General features: G+C 42.5%; 1 protein-coding gene across 1 annotated transcript in view; it reads left to right on the top strand.

Annotated features, from left to right (window-relative positions):
• Positions 1-13,107, top strand: part of SNX4 (sorting nexin 4) — a 33,904-nt gene extending 20,797 nt beyond the window's left edge. Inside the window, 8 exon segments of the mRNA XM_064661470.1 lie at positions 67-139; positions 1,646-1,707; positions 3,209-3,274; positions 7,085-7,174; positions 8,428-8,527; positions 9,267-9,412; positions 10,764-10,878; positions 11,234-13,107. Of these exon segments, the coding sequence (XP_064517540.1) occupies positions 67-139; positions 1,646-1,707; positions 3,209-3,274; positions 7,085-7,174; positions 8,428-8,527; positions 9,267-9,412; positions 10,764-10,878; positions 11,234-11,281 (700 nt within the window). The 3' untranslated portion in view covers positions 11,282-13,107.
• The last annotated feature ends 12,914 nt before the right edge of the window (positions 13,108-26,021 follow it).

Here is a 26,021-nt window from a genome sequence, read left to right as displayed (position 1 = left end):
TCGTGCATGCTGTGAAAGCTTGCTTTCATGATGGCTAATGATGTACTATCTGTTTCCTCCTCCCAGGAGATTTACTGAGCTAAAACACTATAGCGATGAACTGCAGTCTGTCATATCACACCTTCTGCGAGTCAGAGCTGTAAGTATTTCCCATGTGTGTCGTGACAAATAGTATGATTTATTTATAAGGCAGTATTTCTTGTTTAGTCAAGAGAAGTGGTGTATGTGTTCTAGAATGAGGGCAGTTTTGCCTGAGGGAGTCTGTCTCTGGAGTGTGGAGCAGGAGACAGCAAGGGGTGGGGGCACTGACTGTACAGATCTGGGAGGGGGAAAAGTTCCAGATACAGTGGTTGAGTTCGCCAGTGCATGTTGCTAATCTGCCCTCTCCTGTGATGACCATGTATCACAGGGGGGTGTTTCAAAGAGAATTGAGGTGTCTGCTTCTCTCTGCACAGCAAATGAGTTGCTTTTGCTGGATGTCTGGGCTGGGAAGGGCCCCAAAATACCAGTTTTCTGATCAGACATGTAATACTTTGCTTTCCAGAGCTTGTAGCGTGAAACCTATATGTTTCCCAATATGCTTTTTCTTTTTTTGGCTTGTTCTTCAATCTATAATGAATAATAGTCTTTCTAATGATGAGAATAATAATGTCATGCATCAAGATACTCTATGGGTTGAGAGTGGGAGATTATTATTTTTTTAAAGTCACAAAAAGGAAATAGGAAATTACAGTTCCAATAATGAGAGCATGATACTTTTTAGTAAGTTCAACAGGGATTTTATTTTTGATGGAAGCTATGCAGCAGAGAGGACGGTAATGGATTGCCCCGTTGAGTTGAGGTTCTTGAGAGGATTAATCACTGGTGTTCTACAGACAGTCCTGTTTTCCCAGGGCTGTGTGTGTGTGATCTGTTGGGCAATTTGCTTATGTTCCCTTTTTACTGCTGTGACAGACATAATAACAGTGGTAGCTCTTGCAGAACTTCACTCTCATTTGGTGGTACATCATAATTCCAAGGGCGTTATCTGGATTACAACTCACACTTCAGAGCGTACACGTGTCTTTTCTTCTGAGGTTGTTGCCAGCATTGTAGTGCTGGCTGCAGCAGGCACTGACACTCCAAACAGCTGAAATGACATCTAGCTTGAGCAATAAGTCCTGCAGTGGATAGCTTATTTCCTTTCCCTCAGTTCACTGAGCTGGGTGGAAAAATCAAGTCACTTGTTAGAATTTTACCAAAGATTTCTCTACAATCTTGATGTCAGGATGGACTTCTGTGTTGTCATCAATAAGTTAAAGAAGTGTGTATATAAATTTGGCATTATTCAGATAAAGGATGCCTTATATTTGTTGATCAAAAACTGAAGGGAACTTGGTTATTTATGGTCTCCGTAGGCATATCCTATAATTTCCAAAGAAATACTTGAAATGCTAATTTTTCAGTATAGCCTTGATTGCGACTTCAGTCTTCTGAAATTAATGCTGTTGATTTTTCTTTCAGTAGTGGCTTAGATTAGATTTAGGCCTAATCTTGTTTACCTGTGTAAGAACATTAGGGCTTTAGCTTGGAATTTGTATGTGGGCTTTCACAAAGCAATTGCACTTCATACTGATGACCAAAACCTGTCTCTAAAACATTTTAGAGGGTAGCAGACCGGCTATATGGTGTCTATAAAGTCCATGGCAACTATGGAAGAGTATTCAGGTAAGAGTTCATCCAGTTTTTAAATACATACAAAGATGTGGGAAGAGAGAAGGGAATTTGTTGGTTATGTTGTTATGCTCTTGAAAAGTATATCTGAAGCATTTCACTGTCTATTGAAAAGCTCTGTATTGCAGTACTAATGAGATTGCTGTGTTGCATAGAGTGATCTCCAGATCTGCTGAGCTTAGTCTCTAGTGGAAGACTAGTTTTTTGTTTTGTATGCCAGACCTTTGGGCCTTTTGCTGCTGCGTTGGCATTTTGTTTCTTCAGAAAGTAACTCCCCATCAGTCTTCATGCAGTTGTCTCTTAAAAGCTTCTAGGCCCTTTTGGTGGTTAAAAATCAACAATTATATCTATCCAATTTTAGTAGCTTTTTAAAGTGAATTTGCCAGTCGTTTTTTTTTATTTATATGAGTGAATTGCATGCTCAAGTTTTCCATCTCACTGGAGAATTAAAGAATCTAAACTTCTGGTTAAGGGAAACCTCCTGCTTCTACACACTGTTCAAGTGCTAAATTTAATTCTCTGGGTTAATGGATTGCAGATGTCTTTCTCACTGGGGGTTTTAAAATGAAATTAGGTGTAGTTCTGTAATAACACAAAGACAAACAAATGTCAACATCAGCAGAGTGGAATGTTTATGAAAAAATGAAGGACAGAATAGATGCATTACATATAAATTACATGAAATATAAGGGGAATCTCTCCTTTTTATCTTGTAAAAAGAGTTGTGGATGTAATTCTTGTAACTAAGAACTCCAATAGGGTTTCATAAACCTGAGAACACAATTAAAATTGCAGTGTACGTGCCAGGATGTCCAGAATAAGTCTCTTTCTATCTTTAATGTAGCTCTGTTTCTTTCTTTATCTAAATAATCTCTCTAACATAACTAGGTAGTTGTAATAAAGAGACAGTTGCTCTTTTTTTGATATTTTTTTAATGAATAGAACTAAACAACAGTCTAATATGAAAACAGCAACATACATGAAATGGCCTCAGGAGAAGTAAAATGCTTACAAAAGTCAAATCCCACCCTCTGGTTTTTGGAATGAGAGGCTTCTATCTGATGTGTTGTGAGTCTGGAAAGCTTAGTTTCTTCTCGATGAGTATGTTAGACCAAAATCTGTTTTAGAAAGTTCATCATTGTCAGTATCCCCTGCCCCATTTATATTGAGTGCTCCGTGATTTGTTTTTGTTTGGTTGATTTTGTTTTAAATAGAGTTTCAGCTCTTTGAACAAGACTTTCTGCTCAAAAGGAATCTCAAACTAAATATATTTGTGACGATGAGCTTTAGGGACAGTTGTTTAACAGAGTGCCATAAATAGCCTCGCCACATTGTCAGTGCTGCTCCTTAGAGAAAGAAAACAGTTTGGCCAAGTCTAACTTTGAGGCAGTTTCCATTCAGGTGTCACCTGGAAAGAAACTGTATACAGGATGCAGCTTATTAACTTCCTTTACCCTTGATGTGTGATGTTGTTTCTCGTTTGTTTTTCCTACAGTGAATGGAGTGCAATAGAAAAGGAGATGGGGGATGGGTTGCAGAGTGCTGGCCACCACATGGATGTGTAAGTACTGACTGAATATCTGATAGTTTGATGTAAGCCAGATGTGGAACTCTCCCTCTTTCCTCTCTTTTCCCTCAACCGTAAAGTACATATGAGTACTGAGAAAGTTGGGGGTGCATTGTTTTTAGGTATACAGTGTTTCTGTGACTTGGATGCAGGCACAGTTTTAGCATCCATATACTGTATTAAGTAGCTCAAAAAGTCTCAGGAGAACCAAAGGGGTTTCTTTTTTTATTATTATTTTGAAATTGTAGAAGTGTTTGGACTTCTTCCAGTTTTTCTTTTAAGTTACTATGCCAGAAACTGGTGGAATACAACTTTAATGTACTGCAGACCTGATGAGATCCATTTGGTTTTGATAGCAGCCATTTGTACCATGCAGTAGGTGGTACACAGGTTTGGACTTGATTATAGAGAATTAAGAGATTTAATTAATCAGCACCAAAACTCCAGTGGATACTTGAAACAAACACTGACTGGATATAATAAAGAATCCTCCCTCTTTGCATAGAATCCTCCCTCTTTGCATCTTTGGAGTCAGTTGGCAGAGTATACGAAGCCCAGCCTTCAAAATAAGAGTCTGGCACACGAGAGTGCTCACAGAAGTGATATATAGGCTCATGCTTTCTGCTTTTCAGGTAGTCATGTATAGTAAGTGAAACAGCATTTCTTACCACTCTGATTCCTCTTCTGCAATCCCACAGAACAGATAAATAACAACTCCAGCAAGAGATGGAAGGTGTTTCACACTTCATACAATATTTTTACCGATAAAATGCAATTTGTGTGGAAATAAAGTTATCAGGTTTAGTTTGCAGTGCAGATTTACATAGGTACTACTGCCTGGTTGTTATTGGTGGTGTCAAGTTATCAAGCTGTCAGTTGTTATTGGCCTTGTCAAATGGAAGAGTTTGAAGAGCCACAACCTCAGCTTCTTCAGAATAATTCTGGTTTTATCAGATCTTTAAGAATTTGAGCCCCTCTGAATAATTTATTCACAATTCTGCGTTTTGGCTAATGTAGTTTGCATCCAAGAAAAGCTATAATATATTTTAGGCAGAGGGCTCTGGTGAGAATAAAGAAATGGAGAATGTGTTCTGCATTCAGAAGAAAAAAAATTGAAGTAAAGGTGAAAATTGAAGAGATTATGAAAACATGGCATGATATAGTGGAGCTAAGGAATCAAAAGTAGGTTTTGGTGGTTCAGATACACCACACCAAGATTGCAAACACCTAGAAATTAAAGAGTTTGTCTCACTTCTCAGTCAGGAGGCTGACCCTTCTCCACACATCCAAAGTATTTAATATTTCTGTCTGTAACACAGTTAGGGCTAAAGATCCAGAGTGAAGGCAGTGGGTAACTGCTATTCTGGGTAACTTTAATCACCACATGAAGCCTGAGGTAGCTTTCCTTGTCTGTCATCTCGTCTGCTCTGGCACTCTCCTACAACAGTAATCCCTTAGTGACAATCAAGCAAGAAGCAGCAGCTGTGAGATTCAGGAACTCATTCAATGACCCATGTGGTCTCCTGCCAGTAAGGTTCATATCTATGATCTCTTGAAAGTATAACTTACCAGTTCAGTTATCATTCCCATAACATCAGGCAGGAGTTTATTGCAACAGAAAGCTACTTCAAGAAGGTTGCCTAATATAGATGTTAAACTTCAAGACTAATTCAATTATTCTCTATCTACCCCATATGCTGTGGTCTTTACTAGATGTTTATTTAAACTTATGAGTTGTTATTGTCTAGTATGATCTATAACTGTTTAATGTTTGGAGAAGACATCCCAAAGCTCTTTGGATGTGTACGTGCTAAAGTGACAGAGTATGCTGAGAAAGTTGGAGTAAATGGCTATAATTCTGGTATTTAAAAGATGAAAGAAAACAATGCCAGACCTTTGATTTCTGTCCTTTCTGTTATTAATGGGTGACCCTTTATCTCTGCATCAACAAGACTGTCATTACAGGTGGAACCAGTCTAAAGTAAAACAGGGATTTAGTTGACAGTTCCCACGAAGGGTGAGAACATGTTAGGTACCTTCAGAACTTATTGCAGCATTTCTCCTTAACATTTTCTCTGGTTTGCCTAAATTTAGGCAGTCAGAAATGTAGCTTGTCTTACTACTATTTTTTTTTTTTTTCAAATAAAGCTCATTATGAAAACCCTGTCTGGGTAAGGTAGGATTTTGTTTGGTGGGATTTCTTGGTTGGGTTTTTTTTCCCTGAAAGTTGTTCTGCCACAAGGAGCTCTAGCACTGCTCTAAATGTAGATCTTACTTGAAATGGAAATGTGGTCCATCTGCTGCCCTGAGAAATCTTAACCACCATATTAAAATTATTGCATTTCAGGACCTAGAAATAGAGAGGGTAAGCCATTTATGACCTATGTGGCTGTAGGATTTTTTCAGAACAAGTGTATTTTTCAACACGTTTTTCAAGTTTGGACTTATTCCTTACTTTGATTTATAATGTGGATTCTTGTTCTTCCTGTTCTTCTATCCCTTCTATATAAACTGATCTGCTGTTGCTGGCCACTTCATATCCTATGTGTATTCATCACCAATAGCCTTGGCAGGGCTTTTCCTGGATGTGCTGTGTCTTTGATTTTGCAGAGCATCAAAACAACTTATCATACTTGCAAACTTATCAAATTCATGTAACCAGGTCCCTTTCAGTATGAAACGCTGCCACTTCTTCCGTAGAGCCAGTTGCTGGAGAGGCACAAGGAAAAAGGGAAAAACTCAAGGATTTTGCAAAAACTTGAAAGCCAAGAGGTGCTGTAATTCACATTTGGGTCACATTGTGCTGGTTGCTGACATATGCTCAGTTCAGAGAGCCTGCAGATGTGCAAGGGATTGCCACATACTTGAGAATCTGAGTTAGCAGAATAGATTAAGGTATTTGTGGTGGGATCTCATTCATTCTGCTTATCTCCAGTGGCTCGTGCCCTGTGTCATGGGCTAAAGTGGCGTCTCATTTCTATTGCTGTGCCAAGCGAGATATGCAGTTACCTCTTTAGCTGTAGGCCTGTGGCTGCAAATGTGTCCAAGACAGTCATCTTGGTTAGCAAGAATCTACTAAATACTGTCAAACAAACAGTATAAACTAGAAAAATAAAGTGCTTTTTGCCATTTTTAGGAGACATCAGCCTAAATAACAAAACTCTTATTGAATGCAAGAGCTGCAGAGTTGGTCCAAGCCCTTGTACTCCAGATTTGTAGGGTTAAACTTCCTGTTGCTCAGAATTGATATGCTGCACTTACAGAGCAGACAAAGCAACAGACTTTGAAGGAGCTGAAGGGACTTAATGTTGTTGTGTTCAGAGCACCACTGTGAGTTATCTGGTACTTGGGCTGAATAGCAAACCATGAAAGCAGCCTCTTCACTTTTCAGAAGATATCATGTTCACATTCCTGTGCCTTAATGCTTTAAGCCTTCCAGGATTTCTTCTGCACCATGTCTTTTTTTTTGCCTTGGTGCTGCCTATGAAGAAAAGGAAGAAATTGATTTTCTTTCCTGTAAGAAAAACTGCCTCATCTTCAGCAGGAAACTTATGATAGATTTTGTACTTGTCAAAAGACTGATTGTAGTAACAACCAAAGAAACAGGCCTACAGGAATGCTTGGATTAACTGATTCAGAGTTTAATTAAAAACAAAGGAAAAACCCTTTCTGGAAGTATCCTTCACTGTTTTATTTTACGACTCGTGTTTCTGTCAAACATGTGTCCTCCCTTGTTACTGGATGTGTTATCCTTAAAGGTTAAATTTAGCAACTTTATATTTAACTATGACTGGTTTTCCCTAGATATGCAGCTTCTATTGATGACATTCTGGAAGAAGAGGAACACTATGCAGATCAGCTGAAAGAATATCTCTTCTATGCAGAAGCACTGCGGTATGTACAGAAGTTTATAGCTCAAATGGAAGCTGTAGTCCTTTTTTTAAATTTTGTGTTGATGTTGAATTTAGTTTGGTATCCTCTTCTGCTCTCTGAAAAAGGGAAATTTCAATGTTGTGGAGTCTCCATGTTATCCTCTCTTATTTTGCTCACTCATATTTGATTGCCATGTGAGTGGCAATACAAATTAGAACTGAGCTGATTAATAGTGAAAAGACAAATGTTAAAATCTGTATACTGTAGAATAAATGCTGTTTATTCCTATGGTTCCACTGTTTCCTCGGCTTCTGGTCTAATAGTGCCCCAATGTGCTGAAAGCTTCAGCTTTCAGATGAGATAGGCCAAACAGAACTGCTACAGCCATTATAAATTCTAGGAACTTTCAAACTGCCCAGTATAACTTTCATCAGCTGTACAGTCTTGTGCATGTAAATACTGATTTCTTTGTTTGGTTTTGTTTTACTTTAGTCTCTGTCAAGCAGTCATCCCTTACAAGTGTGGACACAAAAGCAAATTGCTTTATGCTGTAAGACTTTGCCTAAAGCAATTGTGCTTTCAGAGGGCTGGCTCTGAACCTCTTGGAGAGGTCCAGTAGTGCTGTAGGGAATTGGGTTGGCGAGTGTGACGGCTGCTGTGTGGGAGCCCAGAGCACTAGTAGCCTCTCCTGGGAGACGGATGTGCATCCGGCAGTGGAGTACGGATGTAAGCATCAGCAGCCCACACAGGACTGGGACTTAGTGCAGGTGGTCAGAGGAAACTCCTCTTTTCCAGATGAAAGGCACTGTGTGAATCTAGAAACAGTTTCTTGTTTCATTGTTTAAAAAATAAAATGTGAGGAATTTTATGATTGACTAATAGATTGCTGCTGTGACAGGTGCCGTCTCCAGGTACCTTTTGTCAAAGGTGTGATTTTTCTGTCATGTATTTTGAATAAAACTATTTTACAGTGGTGTCCTTAAGTGGGTGGTAGGGCTTGTATTGCTGAGTGTGTCTTAGAATGATTCTAAGAAGAGGAGCAGAGTGCTACTGCACTAAGAACTTTATTTACTTTGATCCAAGCTTGCTTAACTACAGCATTTGCAGAGTTATACAGTCTATGATAAGGCTGTTGAATCTGAGCTAAATAAATAACTGGAGGTGCTTCCTGTCAAAAAACAAACAAGACATGATGCCATTTGTAAAATTTACATGAAGGGAAATGTAGTAAAACAAAGGATTATGTGACAGATCTTTCATTACTTACTTTTCAGGGCAGTTTGCAGGAAACATGAACTAATGCAATATGATTTGGAAATGGCTGCACAGGACTTAACATCTAAGAAACAGCAGTGTGAGGAGCTGGCAACAGGAGTGAGTCTTTTTCCACTTTCTTCTCCAAGATGCCTCTTTTTTTTAATTTATTTTTTATTTGAGCCAAGTTACTTAGAATGACATTTAAATGGCACCAGCATGCTGGCTGCTGTTTATGAGAAGCGGTATCATATGAGCTCTAGACATCTGAGGTTTAAAGTAACTTGGTTCTTAGTGACTTAAGCTGTTTGTGCCAAACTTCTTTTATTGAATACTGAGCAAGTAAAGAGTTGCAGTAAATACGACTTGAGCAGAATAACACAGACAACTCTATCCTAAAGATCAAAATGTTGGGAATTCTGAAAGGCTTCCTCTGCCTTTTGAATAGTGGGTGTTACTGATATGTGGTGTTAGCCTCTTTTATATGGAAGGTAATGTTATCTAAAATATTATCTGGAAATGGTAACTGACAATTTTTTACAATTCTTAATGTTGCTTCTGAATCTATTATTGTTCTAAACAGAACTCCTTTATGGCTTTTCTTTCTCTTAGTTTCTTTCCTAATTCAGTAGGAAGACTGCTCTGAAAGTTTATCAGCCTTAAAGGGTTTGAACATCAAATTACTTCCTCCTCACTTTGCCTGGTCTAATGTGAGCCAACATGATTACCTATCAGTTAATGAAATGGAAGTTAAAGCAAAAAATCTGCCAAATAAAAAGCACAAATGCCGGTAAAAATCACCTGATGTCTTGTGGCTGTGCTCAGGAATTCCAAATCTAGTGTGTCTTTGTTTTTGTAGACTGTGAGAACTTTCTCCCTGAAGGGGATGACCAGCAAGCTCTTCGGGCAGGAAACCCCCGAGCAGAGAGAAGCCAAGATAAAGGTTCTAGAAGAGCAGATACAGGAAGGAGAAGAGCAATTGAAGTCTAAAAATCTGGAGGGCAGGTAAATGGGCTTGACTGTCTCAAAGAAAACACAGGGCTTGTCTTAGCACAAGTCCTTGACTGGATGCTCTTGAAGGTGTTTGCATTTTATAAGTGTTTTTAATATATTCTTGGTGTTTATGAGCTGTCTATAAAAGCTCCTGTCAGCTGCAAGTTGTGAAATAAAGTGCAGTACATGCAGTTAGCTTCTGGTCTGAGTGTATGGCTTATGTAAAACCTGATGACTTTCCCAGTTACTGAGCCCACTCTAATGGCTAACTTGCATGCTTTTATGTTCAACTAGTAATATATTTAGCAGGTGGGCTTGTGGGTCTGCAGCTGAGTAGGCTGAGGCTCAAAAGCTGATTTGCTTCAAATATGGTATTTAGTTTGGTTTACGTGTATGGGTCCTGAGCTTGTATTCTGCAGCCTCTCATATGGGGGACAACTGACTCCTGTTTGAAAGAGATTAGAAGCTCTGGTGAGTTGTGTTTGAGTAACTGCTTCTTGGTGCTCTAATGAAATTTTCTTCAGGAATGCAAAAATGAAAAATAGAAGCTAACATTCCTAAGGTGATGTGTTTGTGTCAAAGCACGTTTGTCATATAACACAAGGGGTAAACGTGGTATCTCCTAATGTGTTAGTGTTAGAGCTGGAAAGATAAGACTGGTTCATGAATAGTTCAAAACAACAGTAAATGCAATTTCTTAATCATTTTGACAGATGTATTGGAGATGTGCTTTTGTAGCTCTGGAAGCAATTTTCAAGTGAATACTTGCCTTGTATGTAAAGTCCAGCACAAATGAAAGTATGAATTACAGATATCTGCCTCTATTTTTATTAAAGAGACCTGACCACAAATCACCAAACCAAAATTAGTTTCTGAAGTGAATTGTCCAAGTTAAATTTGCATGTTTGCTGTACTTGACAGTCTTGCATCCTGAGTTTTCACATTGGGAAGATGAAGATTCTGACTTGACAACTGAAAAAGAAACATGCAATGTTTTGTGCTGAATGTCTGCATAAAGATTTAGTTACCCCAAAGGAATCTGAAGAAAAATGTGTATTCTGACTTACGCTGCTTCTATGGCAGTGATGCTTCCTGGGGAAAAAACCCACCAAACAAACATCCTAATGTGTCCTGTGAAACTGATTCTCTAGGTTAAAAACCTTAAGAATAAGATGGAGAATTAGGTAGTAGTACCAGTTATTAAATGAGGACACCGAAGGATACATAATAATTGCAGGATACATAATAATTGGTTTACTCGCTGTCAAACACAGCTTCTCTGCTGAGTCCAGAATAAGGAATGTGAGCTGAGGATGAAACACTTAAAACACTTACTAACAGAGATAATTGCTTTTAATTTCAGAGACTTTGTGAAAAGTGCCTGGGCTGACATTGAACGGTTTAAGGAGCAAAAGAATCACGATTTGAAGGAGGCACTTATAAGCTATGCTGTTATGCAGATTAGCATGTGCAAAAAGGTACGTTTGGCTTGTGAAAGGCCAGGCCAGTATATTTATCATATCAGCAGGGGGACAGATGCAGACTTTCAATAACTAAGAACGTGGCAGTCACAGAAGATTGGAAATCACTGACATGTTAATGTTGATGTGTCTGTATATATATATGTGTGTGTGTGTATATATCTATATATATAGAGAGAGATATGTATATATAAAGTAGACATTTGTGGTCCAATTTCATTGTGGTCTCTGCCTTATTCTTGTGTGAAGTTCTATGGGACTTCTTTGTAGAGTCTTCTGTAGAAGAAAGTGAATGAGGTTTGCAAATAAAGTATATTCCCACCTATTGATTTTTTAATTGTTTTTTTAAAAGGGAATTCAAGTTTGGACAAATGCAAAGGAATGCTTCAGCAAGATGTGATTGTCTGGAAATGAGTTTCTCCTCCAAGTGCCAGAGAATGGAAGCACAGTATATAACACCAGTGTTAAGTTGCTACATGACTTACATACAAATCATGAAATAAATGTAATTGTTAATAAAGAATGAAAAGGACATGTTGTTAAATGTTTAGCCCTGACTGCCACTTCTGTGGCATGTTTTATATGTGGGAGCAAATAATGCAGGGGTTAAAGAGTTACTGAAAACTACAGCTCTGTATTGGGACAAAGGTATAGGGAAACTTATCCCAGCAAGTATGAACTGAACTGTTCTGAGACTTGTGAAACACCATGCTCTGTAATGTGTAGATCACTTCCAGATGCCCTTCTTTCCAGCCCTTGCTGTTTAGAATTTTTAATGCTCAAGGGTTCTTTGGTTTTATAATGGGGCACACACTTGTGTTCTCGAGGTTTACACCGTAAGAGGACAAAAAATGAAATATTGTAATTCCTAGAGTTCATATTTAAATGCCTTTGCATGTCCATAGAGAAAAATACTTTTCCAGAGTTCAGGTTAAGCAGTCTCAAGCTCCTGAGATGTTTGAAACTCTCTACAGTAGAGGTGTTGTACAGTGGTTTGATAACAATATTCTGCATTTACTGGTTCCCACTTCAGTTTTGATATGGGCATTGATTTCTTATTAAACTTCTTTCTGCAAGTAAAGGAGATCCAGCTGAGCAGCAAAACCAAAGTCAAAGCTGGTAAGAAGCAGATGCAACTTCTGTTTGGTTGTTTGGAACCTGTTTACACTAGATGTGAATCTGGCCTGTGGCACCTTCTTGTGACTGAAGTGGTTTGGTTCTTGAACAAATAGTTCCTAATGAAGGTGCTGAAATAAAAAACCTGCAGCTTCTGTAGTACTTCAGAGCAGTGATGTGCAAGAATCCACAATGAACCAAGGTGTCTGTTTGGCCCTTGTAATGATGTTTCAATGTGTGTGTGCGTGTGTGTGTGTATACACACCTGTATGACATGATTTGCAGTTGCAGGTATTTGCATTAAATGTTTCTAATTATGATAATCACTACTGTCTAATATTGGGCTTTTTCTACATCCGTACTGAAAGTTCCTGAAGTCTTGTGGAATTGTCAGAATTGATTGCTAGTCATGGAGAAAGCTTTGTAATATTCTGTTGAAAAGTGTATTTAATTATTCTGGCTTATAACACTACTCAGATTTTTTTTTTTTTTAAGAGATACTCCAGAAAGTGCTTACATGTTCTTTTGATAAAACTTATCTAAATGTAGTTCCTGATATGTCCCATGTTACTTTTGTCTCTGCAGCATTTCTTTTCTATAAAACCATTGTAAAGAATTCATAGGTCTGGTGTACACTACAGCTTAAAACTCTGAAGTAAAATGCTGGTCACTCTGATAACCTGTGTTGGCTTTTTCAAAGCATATGACAGTGACACACCTGGCTGAGAGATGATGTTGGGCAGGAAGAGGCCTCTCCATTTAACATTTACAAGGAGAAGTGTTGTTCCATGCAGAGGTTCCGATACAGGCTGAAGGACTCTTACATTCCAAACCAAGAAGTTGCACACTTGATGTATTCAGTAAACCTTCTAAAGGAGTGGTGCCTTAATACAATACCATGAGGCGCTCAGAGTAGGTATTTTTCATGCACTTTGATTTTTGGTAGATCTTTCTGGTGCCTCTTTCCACACGTCACTTGCTGTACAGCTCATTAAGTGTATTAGTATGCCTTTTTTTTTTTCCTTGCTAGTTGTACTAAATTTAAGAAGGGAACAAAATGGTTCTTGTAAGTTTTGTGCCAAAAAAAAGATAAATAAAATTGGTCTTTGATATTTTTGTTATGTTGTTTTTTGTGAAAGCACTGTCTTCCAGTTCTGAAAACTGCTGTTTGATTAATCAGTTCTTGTTCATCTTAGTTCTCAAGTGGCCTCCAAATTTGGGTTTAAAATTCAGTAAATTGTGCACAGCTTGCCTTTTAGGTGAAGAACGTAGTGCTAAGGCCAAAATTAGATGCTTGTTGCAAGTCAGCTGTCTGAATTTCATGTGTATCTTCACCTAGGTAGGAGAAGACGTGTTTGAAAACAGTTTGCATTGCTTGACAGAAATTGGGTGAAAGGTGAATTAAGGATAATTTGCAATATCTTTATTGCTTTTACCTTTGTGTTTCCAGAAAAGCATTGCATATGATGTGCGTACTTGGGGATCTTGGCAAACAGTGAAGGTTTCTCCTCTTAGCTTTTTAACTTTTTAAGGTGAAACCAGCTACTTAATGGCTGTTTCCATGTGGGTAAAAGTGCCCGTGTGACACATGTACACTTGTGAAATGTGCATTTTTCCAGTTACAGTGTGGATTTAACTTCTGTCACTTGTTTCACTTTGCCTCAGTGAGCTTCCTTCAGTTACCCTGTAAACATCAAGAATTGGTGGGAGGCCTTGAGAATAGTAGCAGGAAGGAAGACCATTTTAACTCCATCTTAGTAAAATGTTTTTATGTGAAAGCGTTTACCTGCCTGGATCATCTGATTTGCTGACCCTGTCACTCCTGTCCCAGGAAGCTTTGCTGGGTGGATTATCACTGCTCATGCCATCTCTGACCTTTCCCATTACTACCTTGACATGTCAGTGCATTTTAGTTGCTACTGTTGTCTGCTCCTGAAATGTAGCTGGGGTGAGGGGAGCCTGCTGAAATGGTTTTATGAACTCTTTTTTTAATGTTGTGTTGTTTCAGTATCTGGCACATCATCCCAAGCAGCGCTAACCCAGCAGCTGTGTGCAGGGACTACCTTGGCAGGCGTAGAGCAGATCCTGGTGCTCGAGTCCACACTGAGGAGTTTGCCTGGTGCAGGAAAGTGGTAGCCGTGGCCAAACATGCAGCAGTCCCGGAGCAGCTGGCTTGGCTGGGAGCACTGCATCTGACAATGGGAGACCTTGTTTTCTTGTATCACTCTCCCTACCACTGAAATTCCTTTGTGCATTTTAGTTCGAGAAACGACAAACACTTTCTAATGTTGCCTGAAGGATTACAGGGAAGGAAGTAGTCTCAATTCCCCACACTTGTCATACAATGAAGGGCAGGGCTCTAACCCCTGTTTTGTTGTGCCTCTGTTCTCCATATCCCTGGTGCCTCTGTCTTGTATTTACCTCCAGAGCTCTGTGGGGAGGGACAACGTGTAATAAAAACCCCCATTACAGGGCTGCTCTGTAATAATGCAAAGAAAGAAAGCAAGCGGAATGGGAGCTGGGAAACTTGGAGCACAGGCCTTGGTGACCAATGCAAACACAAAATACTTGTGCATGACCAGTAAAAGCAGTCGCCTGTGTAAGCAGTGGCTTTGCTGCTGCCACAGAGCCCATGTCTGCTCCTGCCTGATGGGCTCCCACTTACTTCCCCAGCAGAGCTGTGTGTCTCAGGGCAGGGCTATCTCCCTAAGGTTTGTGAGGCTAGCTGCTGTTTTCTGATTCTTCTTGGTGTGATACAGTGTTACCAAAAGGATTTCGCGATTCTGACTTGTGGAGAGTCAAATGCAGCGAAACTTCCTCCTTTCCCTCCACTGCCTTTTTTGTTGCTTTTGAATGGTTTACCTGGACTGGCCTTCCCAATGCTGTGTTTTCTTCAAAAAGAATCTTCTGGCTCTGACTCGTTGTAGAAGATATCTAAAACATGAAACAAAGACAAATTGGAAAGGATTTTGGATGGATTTGGAGAAAAACAGCTCCAGACAGTGAAAATACAGAGTATTTTTGAGATAAGGGGAGATGGTGCCATGCTTGGACAGGCAAGGACGGAGTTAAGCTGCATATGAAGCTCCTCCTGTTTTGAGGAGAGATGCACAAGAGGGTGAGGAAGTAAGGAGAAGACAAAAGACAGGGAACAGGCAGGAGGGAGAGCAGAGATGGAATGGGTGGAGGAACTGGAGAGGATAAAGGTGGAAAGCTTCTGTACCTGGAGGCTGGGCTGTGCAGGAGAAGGGGAAAGCAGCACTGTCCTTGTTTTGGAGAGGTAAAAAAAGGAAGGGAGGTGGTAACAGGAGGTAAGGAAGTTTCAAGGGCTGTCAAAGGCAGCTATATAATACTAATGATAGTATAATGATAATACCTGAGTGAAACCTGTAGTGGTGAATGTGGTCTTGGAGTTCAGCACTGATAATGGTGTATCATTTCTCCTCAGCTCAGAAGGAGAGATGTATTTTTTTCTCATATTTTGTATCTGTACCTAATACAATCATTTTGACTTTTCCAAATAAATAAAACAGGAGAAGCAGCTTCAGTCTCCAAAAATGTAGCATGGACTTTATGGACACTCCGATCCTACAAACACCAGCATAATCAGCCATGGGATCTGGGGAGCCTCTTGGCTGATGCAGCTCTAAAACAGGCTGCCCCACGTACCACCACTATCCCAGGGACTACAAGTAATAAATAGCTGCTTCATCTGCAGCAAACATGTTCTGTTACCTGTATATATCGTGGCATATGATAACACCAATGACATTCTCTTCAGAAAGCAGCTATAAGTATCCGCAGAAGATGAAAGGTGACATTGTGATGAGGCTTCCCTGGATGTTAAGGTGGAAAATGATGTAGTCGGAGGGAAAAGGCAACCCCGACTGCCCTCTTGTGGGTCTCCAGCAGGAGCTCGCAGGGACCGGGATACAGCTGCGGTGAGAGGGAGGCGGGCACCTTCTCCCCTCCTGCCCTGCAGAGGTACGAGAACCATCGAACAGCTGGGGTGTAATGGAAGCCTAAATACGAGGGGATGGTCAACCTGGAGCAGATTTCCATGCAGGATTTAGTGATGAGTTTGTGTCTTCTTGTAGGTTGCTGTTAATAACACCATGTGTTACACTGTGATTTGCAGCTTGTGTGCAGGTTCCTTGGGCGCCTTTCACACCACAAAAATGCAACTGTGAGCTGCACTTAAAGGTTTATGAGCTAGCAGTATTTTTTTATTTTTAATAACTGCTTGGAAGTGGTGCCAGCTGCATGGTCAGAAGGAATGATCTATGGCCACTTGTGTAAGATGTAGTCCTGTGTAAGAGATGGCAAAGTTGCCCTGGCCCAGTGCTGCTTTGAATGAGCTTTTCTCTGGTGACAGAGAGGCCAAATCTCATGATGGTTGTTCCAGGGCCTAAAAGCACAGACTTTATTTCCAGCCTCACTTGTTTGCTATTAGATTCCAAGCAAAGGGCTGGTGGCTCTGATGGCCCTGCAGATACTGGATGCTCAGGGAGCAGCAGGGAAGAGCCATGGGCTCCCTGTGCTGTGCCAAGATGCCCCTGGAGCCACGTGACAGAGCTGTGTTTGCCAAACTGGAGTGGACACTGCAACAGCCACAGCAGCATTCCCATTCCCATGTGACATTCCCTGTGCTCCTCCGTGGACTGTGTCAGCCACGAGGTAATCCTGATCATTTCAAGCTACACCAGGTGCTCCTGCTGTCTTTCAGAGTGGCTCTTCCCCCAGCCAGCCCACACTGGGGCCGCATGGAGCCACCGACCTGCTCCTTGTTTGCTTCCATCAGGTGACTCATCACTGCTTCCCAGCAGCACAGCCTCCTCTTCTTCAGTGGCCCTCTAATCCTTTCCACCTCCACGTCTCCCGTGGTCTCAGTAATGCTCTTACTGCCCAGGCTCCCAGTAAAGATGCTGACCAGCACAAACCCAATGTGAGGACCCAGCGGGACCCTGCTTCCCCAAAGAGTTCCTATTTCCATTTACATCCTGCAGCCTTTGACCAGGTTTTAATTTATTTTAGGGAATGCTAGGCTGGCTCTCTGCTTTCTGATTAAGAGCAGGACCAGCCCAACCGGAGTGAGAAGAGCTGTGATATGGTGAATTGCTGCATTAATGCTATTGCTCCATCAAGGAAACTGTAATCTCTTAAAATGAGAATTAATTTGACAATATTTGTTTTTTCGTGAACGTGTTGATTGGCGCTAATCTCTTTTAACTCTGTATCAACTATTCTTTTCCCAGGGATTAATCTCAGACTGACAGGCCTATAGTTATCCAGTCTCTGTAACTATATATTTTTATAAACAGATGAAATATTTGACTTCTTTCAGCCTTGAGGAATGCCTCCTGAAATCCAAGACTTGTTGAAAAACAACGTCCATGGTTCAGAGATCTCCTATGTTGGGATTTCTATAAGCTTGAGAAAAAGCTGTATGGATCTGGAGATACAGGCATTAATTTAAGGCAGCTGGTGTCTAGTGCTGTACCCTGTATGTGACTCAGGAGAAAATATCTCCTTGTGATGGAGCTAATGCACAGCTGTGCCTGATGAAGAGTCTGCACGAAGTGTGATTTGGTTTTAACATCCTCCCAAATGAAGTGAAAAGCATATCCTTGTGTAGTTTAACACAGTATTACATTATAATTCTGTGCTGTTGCTGAAATTTGACCAAACTCTCCAACATCTTGGAATAAAAGTAATGAATTAACCTTTGAACGATGTCATGTGTCTGCAATATTCACTGATGGAGTGGGCTAGTTTCACAGAATCACAAAATATTCTGAGTTGGAAGGCACCCACAAGAATCACTGAGTCTAGCTCCTGGCCCTGCACAGGACCATCCCCAGGAGTCACACCATGGGCCTGAGAGTATTGTCCAAGCACTTCTTGAGCTCTGTCAGCCTTGGTGCTCTGACCACTGTCCTGGGGAGCCTGTTCCAGCACCAACCACCCTCTGAGTGAAGAACCTTTTTCTAATATCCAACCTAAACCTCCCTTGACACAACTTCTGGCCATTCCCTTGTGTTCTGTCACTGATCACCACAGAAAAGAGATCAGTGCCTGCCCCCCCTCTTCCCCTCATGAGGAAGTTGTAGACATGGAGACACCATTTGGTCTGGGTAGCCTCCTTTCAAAATCTAAAATCCTTCTCAGTGTTAAATCTTCCCTGATACATCTTGCTTCCTTAAAGATAACTAATCTTTTCTAACCTCTAACTTCTCTTTATGTTTGCCATTAGCATTCCTCCCCTTTCTGCAATACTTCACCTGATTGTATTTCTCCTGTAAGCCAGGATAGGGATTTGAACATGGCATTGCTTTTTCCAATTTCAGGGCACTTACTTAAAATATCCAGAAATAATTGCTGGTGATCATTCACTTTCTGTTCAAACTCCTTCTCCCTGCTGATGAAGTTACTGCTATTTTTAGCTTTAAAATGCTAAATACATAGTGCTTAGCTGGGCTTTTTCTGTTTCCTACCAACAAATGTAACGATTGGGATTACAAGGCAATTTAGTGTTTACTGGGTTTCATATTACTTTTAAATTTGAAAACATTTCCTTTTCTCTCTCATGTTGACATCCACTATGGAGCTTCCTGGGCTGGAGTTAAATGAAAGTGACGGTAAGTAAAATAAAGTGATGTTTGCCAGCAAACATGTGAGTGGCAGGACAGAAGCCTCAGTGGTGCTCCTTGGCAGATGGTCCTGGAGAATTATTGACTCCATTCAGGTGAAGTTTCTCCTTTCTCCTTACACCAGTTACTGGAGTGAGTTGGCATTTGCATTGTAGTACTTGAGGTCCCCAACAAACACACAGGGACTGGGGAGCTGGGTCTAATGGAGATGTTCCTGGAGGATCACAGGGCAGCAGGCTCTGGATTTGGGGGTGCTGACAGGATTTGGCTGGTTTTAGGAGAGCAGAGGGTGGTGAGGTGCTGTAGGACCCTGCCTTAGGGAGATAATTAGCCTCTGTGTTGCAAGATCCCTCTTTGAGTAGGCAGATAAGGATATAGAGGGGAAATTAGCTGTTAATAGGAGCAGGGTTGGAGATAAGCACAGGGAAAAAAACCACAGAGCTCTGCAAGCCCAGCTGGAGGTTTGGGCAAGGTTGTGTTTGGGAAACACAGGCCCAGTTGGTAGAAGAGTATGTTTATAAATTTGGCTTCCAGGACTGATTCACATGAACCTGCCGTGGTCAAAAGATGGCTCTGCTCAGCAGCAGAGTTGGGGTTACTTCTTCACGTGAGGAGCAACATGTGGGATGCAAGAGCCCTGGACCTGAGCAACAGAGCTGGGCACTGGTGCCTCAGGTTAGAGTGGCCTGTGTAGGGTGAGATGGCAAGTTTTCCTGAGCTGCCTGAGCAGGTAAACATGCTTGTTGGTTCAAAAGTTGTTCCTGTCATCTTTGCCAGAGGGGTAACCTTCCCTTCCTCTCTTGTCATGTACCTTTCTGCCTTCCATTGGTGTTAGTGCTTTGTCATGTGTATCTTTCCACCAGGTGTTGGTAACACCCTTGTGCCAGGTTTGTGCCTGCAAATGGCTCATAACAGGTGATTTTATGTGTTACCCACTCTGTAGCAGGCAACTGGTGCATTTCCTTCATTGCTTTTGTTCTGAACATCCCAGCTCCATGGCTGTTCCCCTTCATCCTCCCTTCATGCTGGTTCAGTCCCTTCCAAGTTGTTCAGTCTGCCTGATGCTGATGCTCACAAAATTGGGGTGGCTTCTACTGATATGGTGGCCATCCACAGTACACAAACCTTAATCTTTCACTTACAATGTGATTGCACTCTTGATTTCTTTCTGTTCTTCCTATCTATTAGTTGTGGATGGAAAGGGTCTCAAAAAATGTTGCTGAGTTATCTGCTCCTTTGTGTTGTGCAGAGTCCCCTTAAGTCCTCACCAACGCTCCCAGTCTCCTGGGATGTACTTTGGCAAGGATGGCACTGCTTCTTTACAGGTGGCTCCATAATTATCTGTCCCTGGAAATTTAAGCTTAATTACATTTTATTATGTATTGGTTCTAGAAAGGCAGGAATGGTGTCTCTTGAAGGACATTATTCTGTCATCCAGAAAGATGTGGTGTTTTGCTGAAGAGCTCTCTGGACAGCATGGATTGCCTTTCAGGTTGGGTTGAGCAGCCTTGGTCACCACTGCTTCTCCTCTTCCTGTCTGTTTTCCCGCCCTTTCCCCTTCTGTCTCCAGCTAAATGTGCTTTGTCCTTTTTTTCTCATGTTTAAAAACTGCAGAAATTCTTGCTTAGCCTTGATGAACCATGTCCCTGGCAGTCACTTTTCTTTTTTCCCCCATTGTCCTTACAGAGTGAGTGGCAAGCTGGGTCGTCCAAGAGTTCTTCAGCTGCTGCATCAACATTTCCCCTCCCAAAGCAGTAGCAGAGTGATCACGGTGCACTTCTGAGGAACCTCTCCTGCTGCAGGCCAGTGATGTGGCAAGAGGGGCACTTCCCCCACTGCCCCTAAGAGCGTGTTATATTCTGTTCATGTCTCAGCAGCTGTCCCTCAACAAGGGACATTTCTGGAGCCAATGAATGGAAAAGCAAACTGTTGTGTGGCTGTATGGGAGCTCTAAATCCACTTATTAGATTGCCATAATCTGGGGAAAGAAAGAAAAATAAAACACAAACCTTGAAATAGCCTCCTCTCGCTGACTGATTGTAGCTTTGTTGTAGTCCCTTAGGTCAACATACACCAAAGATGTTTCTTGACCTCCAAGTGTTTGAAGAGGCTAATACTGGGAAGGACAAGCTGCTCTGCTGAGTGTAAAGTTGCAGTCTGACTCACATGTCCCAGAAGACAGGATCTGGAGTAATTTCCGTGTAGTATCCCTTAGTGCTGGGAGTGAGAGTCGGTCACATCCCAAGGTAGGTGTTTCAGGCAGTTTTGAAGGAATTGCTCCCTGGAGAACCCTCTCTGTCTGCCTCAACTGCACAGGGAGTTGCAGAGAGATAATTAGATTTCAGACGTAGTCTCCCCTAAATGATGAACAGAACAGAAGCTGTAGAGGATTGCTGTGGGTTTGCTTTTGAAGACTTTGCCCTCTTTTTGTCAGTAAAAATTAGAAACTGGGAATTTTACAGAGCCTTCTTGGGTTTGGTCCAGAAGCACCAGCTTTGCTGTTCTCTAGGAAAGGGAACCCCTATCTTATAGATGGTTTTTTTCCCTCTTCCTCCGAAAAAAAAAAAAAAAAAAGTTTACAGGTTGATGTCCCACTGGCATCTGGGTTTATGTGCTTGAAGAGCAGGACACTAATCCCAGAGGAACCAGACAGTGGCTGGAGAGCTGGGTGTTGTTGCCGAATATGTGCTTTGCCTATCGGGACGGCTGTAGGCTGGCAGAGCAGAGTCACCTGGCGGTATCCAGGCTCCCTGTGCACAGAGCCGCTGCTAATCTGCAGACGAATGTGTTTCAACAGGAAAAATAAATCTTGCCCGTACCTGTGCTCGTTTGCTCCTGCCGGAGCCAAATCGCAGCGCCGCGCCTGGCCCGGGGCTGCTTGGAGGCAGCGCCCAAGCCAACGTCACTCCTCGGGTCGGAGGCTCTTGTGCAAGCAGAATGCAGCCAGGGGGGTCCGTGTGTGCCTGTCAAGGCTCCAGGATAAAGCGACAGCCCCTGCGTGGTTTTGCAATGTGATCTCTCCCTGCTTACACGTTCGTCAGCGCTCCCTTACCTGCCCCGTCGCGCCCGCAGCGCTCTTTGCTAATCGCTGCTCCCCAGCTCTCCTCGCAGACGTGCAATTCGCAGCCGCCTCGGTGGTTGTTCGCCTCCTGGGTGTTTGCAAGCGTGTTTGTGGATTCTGTCAAAACGTGGCATTTTAGCGCAAATGCTTGTAGGTGTCACTGTCACGAGCACGTGTCACTCCCCCGACGCGGCTTTGGTGACCACGCACGTGGCACCGGGAGGGAGCGCGCAAAGCAAACCCAGCGGCGCACCTCCTTCAAACAAGTGCCCTTTGATCCAGCAGGCTTCCGCGGAGAAACCCAAATACAGGCTAAACAGAGCCAAAAAAAAAAAAAAAAAAAGAAAAAAAAAAAAGGAGAAAGATTTAAGGCATGCTTTGCACAGGGGGGAAAGAAAGAGAAAAGAAAGCAAAAAAGGAAACCAAAAGAGCCATCTAACCCCCCTCAAAAGCCATCTAACACACACTCCCTGTTGGCCTTGCCTTGCAAGCTGATCCATTGTCTTTGCTCTGACGATGAAAACAAAATCCTTCAGCTCAAGTTCTTCCTACTGGACAGTGTCTGTGAGAGAAACTATTTTCATTTGTGGACCAGGAGAATTAAAATTTTCTTTGCTTATGGCTAACTTGTCAGAGAAGAGGCAGATCTTGGCCATTATGCTTCCATCCCCATCCAAACTTCCTCAAAGATGGAGAAGACTGATCTGAGTTGTTCTGTCATACGTGACTCCAGATGCAAAGTTTTGTTCTAGCTCCTCTGAGAGGCTTTTTGGATTTCTTACTTGGCTGGGGACCATCTCTGACAGGATCTTCAGGAGCAGAGCCTGGACTTGTACCTCTTGTTTAGAAAAAAACCAAACAAAACACCCCAGGGCAGAGAGTGTGCAGTCAAGGTGCTCTGCTCTCCTGCAGCCTCTTCTGTGTTGACTTCTTCCAGCTTAGTGGGAGATGATGCTTCCCTTCCTCTTCTTGCATAACCTCAGCTACTGTCAAGTCTTCATTTTCTTTGGTTTTCGATTGTTTGGATTTTTCCTCCAATTATTTGATAATGGGACATGCTCTTTTGCTCATCCTTGATAATTATCTCTTTTTTTTTAGAGCAGTAAAAGGAGTCAAACTGTGGGTGAGTCTTTGCCATCCTGGCACTGGTGGTATGGATGCAGCCATAAATCCTAAGACTCAGAAGGAGCTCATTTAGCGACAGCCCTGCGCCTGTGGGTTTGCTTGATGCAAATGATTAGTGATGTACAGCCAGGCTGGGCTGCCAAAGATGTGTGTTAGGGGCAGATGAATTGGAAATTGCTGCAGAAAGACAGGGACGTGACAGTTTGCCACCTCCACAGTGGGTGTCTACAGCACACGAAAGGCTGGTGGGGCTGTGGCAAAGGCTATCCCTGGTTGCTGGGGGTCTCTGTGCTCAGGGGTGAGGCAGATGGGCACAAGCTGTGGCAGTTGTGGCTGTGCTGCCCGTGGAGCTGCGCATCTTGTGTACACCCAGGGCTGTGTCTCCTCTGCTCATCCCCTGGACAGGACACTGGCAGCCTCTGCCCTCTTTTGATCACGGCTGAGTCATTTATGGTTGCAAGATGGTGCCCATACGAGATGCACTGGGACTTGCTGTCATCCTTAAACAGTATCTTAAGAGGAGCTCAGACTTGTGTCCCTCTGTGCTGTGAACGAAATCAGCTTTTGCTAAGTTTCCAAGAAAGGTCCTTCTCCACAGGGTAAGGACTGTCCCCAAAAACTGGGGCTGCTGCTCCTTGGGTACCTTTCCATGGGAATGCACTGGAGAATCCTTTGGGGTTAGGGAGATGCAAACCTGATTGTTCTTGCAGAATTTATGGGAGGAGGAAGGGGAAATGGAGAGACAAACCACTGGTGCTGTGGCTGCCGCAGTAAGCTGAAGGCAAGTTCCCTCTGTGTACCATGGTCCCCTAAACTTTCATTTCACACCAGTTTAGTGCCTGGTGCCTGCTGCTGTGAATTTGGAGGGGAAAACCTGCGGTGGGATGCTATTTTAGGTTGTGTGTGCAATGAAGCATATGACTAGCTTGCAATTAATGAGGTGGCAGGTGAGGCTCTTTTGGGCTGAGATCGCCTGTATTTTGTTCTCTGTGTGGATTGCCCTGCTCTGTGATTGCTCTGCTGCAGATGGCAGCTACTTGTAACCTCTTCCTCCCAGACTTTCCAGCAGTTTAAGCAGTGCTCTCCAGCAGCAGATTGGTAACTCCCAGGGTAAGTGTGTGACTGATTGGAAAATGCTGCCATGGGAGCCTCCTTTCCTGTGAGTGTGGTCAAGTGCAGCCCACAGCCTTGGAGGCTCCTCCTTCCCCCACCCATCTGTGGCTGTCCTGCTGCTTGCCATGGCTCTCCAGCTGCTGGAGAGCGGGAACTGTCACCATCTCTGGCTGGGGGAATGTTGTGCCTGGCTGGGGCTGGAATGCAGCTGCTTGATGGAGTCACACACCTCCAAAGGGGCACCTGCTAGCTGGTCCTGGTTTTGTTCTCTGGTTCCTCTGCTTTTCTTATTGACTCATTCCCTGCACAATCACATGTGCTTTGCTCCTCCAGGTAACAGCTCCTCTTCATGATTATTGTCAGAAATCCTTTATTTCACACCACAAAGCAGGTGCCACAGGTGTAGCCCTGCGTTGTTTGCTGTATCCTTGTTATTTGTATTCTTTGGTAATTGCAAAGCCAGGGAATCTTAGAAGGGATTTGGTATAAAACCCAGCTACAGGTTAGTGTGCTTACTGGTGTGACAGCAGGCAGTATCTTACCTCAACTTTTCCAGGTTGGAAAAGGTTCCAAGGGGAGAAATCTGTGTTGCTGGTAGCTTTTTGTGGGCTATGATGGATTCTGAAATGTCCACGTGGAAGGAAGCAGTTTGAAGAGTGATGGAAGGGCTTTAAGGTGTTGGAAGGGAGGCTGGGGACAGGCAGGACCATCTGCACAAGGGAGCACCTGGCTGTGTGGAGGCTACAGGCCAGGGATGCATTGCAGGGGACCAGTTCTCATCTGGTGGGAATGCTGGTGAGCTGTGGGTGGGGGGACACGGCATGGGAGGAGATGCAGGACCTGGGCACGGCACATTCAGTAGTGTACAGGGGCTAGCAGCCAATGTGGTGTTTTGAACTGGGCTCAGGGGTACTGCTCCTCAAACAGGGCTTGTGTGAGCACATTCCGAGGCTTGGCTGCTGTGCCAGGAGCTCTGGGATGAAATGGGGGCACCTTTTATATGAAGTATTTTGCAAACAATTAAACTGCAGTTCGTGCCAGCTCTTACTCACAACATGATGACAATTACAGGAAGTGCAATGTTTGATGACCAGTATCTCCTTTTCTAGAGGGCGATCGAGATTTCTTTTGCCCATTCTGATGCAAATTTCTTTAAGATCTACTAAGAGGAAAAGGGAACAATTTATCTGGGATGAATCACAAAAACCTGCTAGTTCATTTAAGTGTAGTTGTTTGTATTGCTGCTGGTTTGCTGCTACAGGCTTTACTATGGGTCTGAAAAAGCTTTCACTGTGCAAAGAAGTGGGTTTTTTTCTGAATGCATGACCCTAACTAGAAACTATGCAAACACAGAGGGACAGCCTGACCGTGCAAGGTGGTGCTTTTACTAGCAGCTGCTCGTTGGAGTCAGGCATATCACAGGGGAGGATCACAGCAGCTCCCTGCACTCCCTCTCTCCTCCCCAGATTCCTTGTCTGCAGTGATTTCAGGTTAACATTCCTTCATTTGTTAATTTGGTTGCAGCTATAAAAAATAGACATCTTACAGGGAATAGTGAGAGGATGTGCAAATTCAGCAACAAGAGAAAGAGAACATTTTATTCCTGTTGGTGGTTGTGTCTTTACGTGTTATAACAGACTTGAGGACAGAGAGACATCTTGTGCTTTTGGTGGCTGTGTCCAGCTCAAGCAGGTCTTCAGTTCCAGCAGGACCTGTTGGGTGGTACCACAATACCAATTATTTAGGAATGATTTGGTGTTAAAAAATTTGACAGGTTCAGACTATTAACAATGTCCAATAGTAAACAATCTCTGTGAGTTTTTTGCTCTGTGTTTTAGTGGGCTGGACACCCTGAGCTGCTACCTTGTAGGAATTTTGGTCTGATGTGAGCAGCTGTTCTTCGTCATTGGCTTCAGGATACTGCTCCTGCAAGGACAATTGAAATTACTGTACCTTTGCCTTTTTCTATTTTAGCTTCAAAGGACATTTCCCTATATTATTATGAAAATCATCTTTCACTAGACTAAACTTTGAAGCTGCAATATTAACCATTTTATATGCCTATGATCAGCGTT

Source organism: Pseudopipra pipra, chromosome 7 (assembly GCF_036250125.1).
Source record: "Pseudopipra pipra isolate bDixPip1 chromosome 7, bDixPip1.hap1, whole genome shotgun sequence".
Classification (NCBI taxonomy): Eukaryota; Metazoa; Chordata; class Aves; order Passeriformes; family Pipridae; genus Pseudopipra; species Pseudopipra pipra.
Note: the sequence above shows the minus strand (reverse complement) of the source record. Positions and strands in the feature narration are given on the sequence as shown.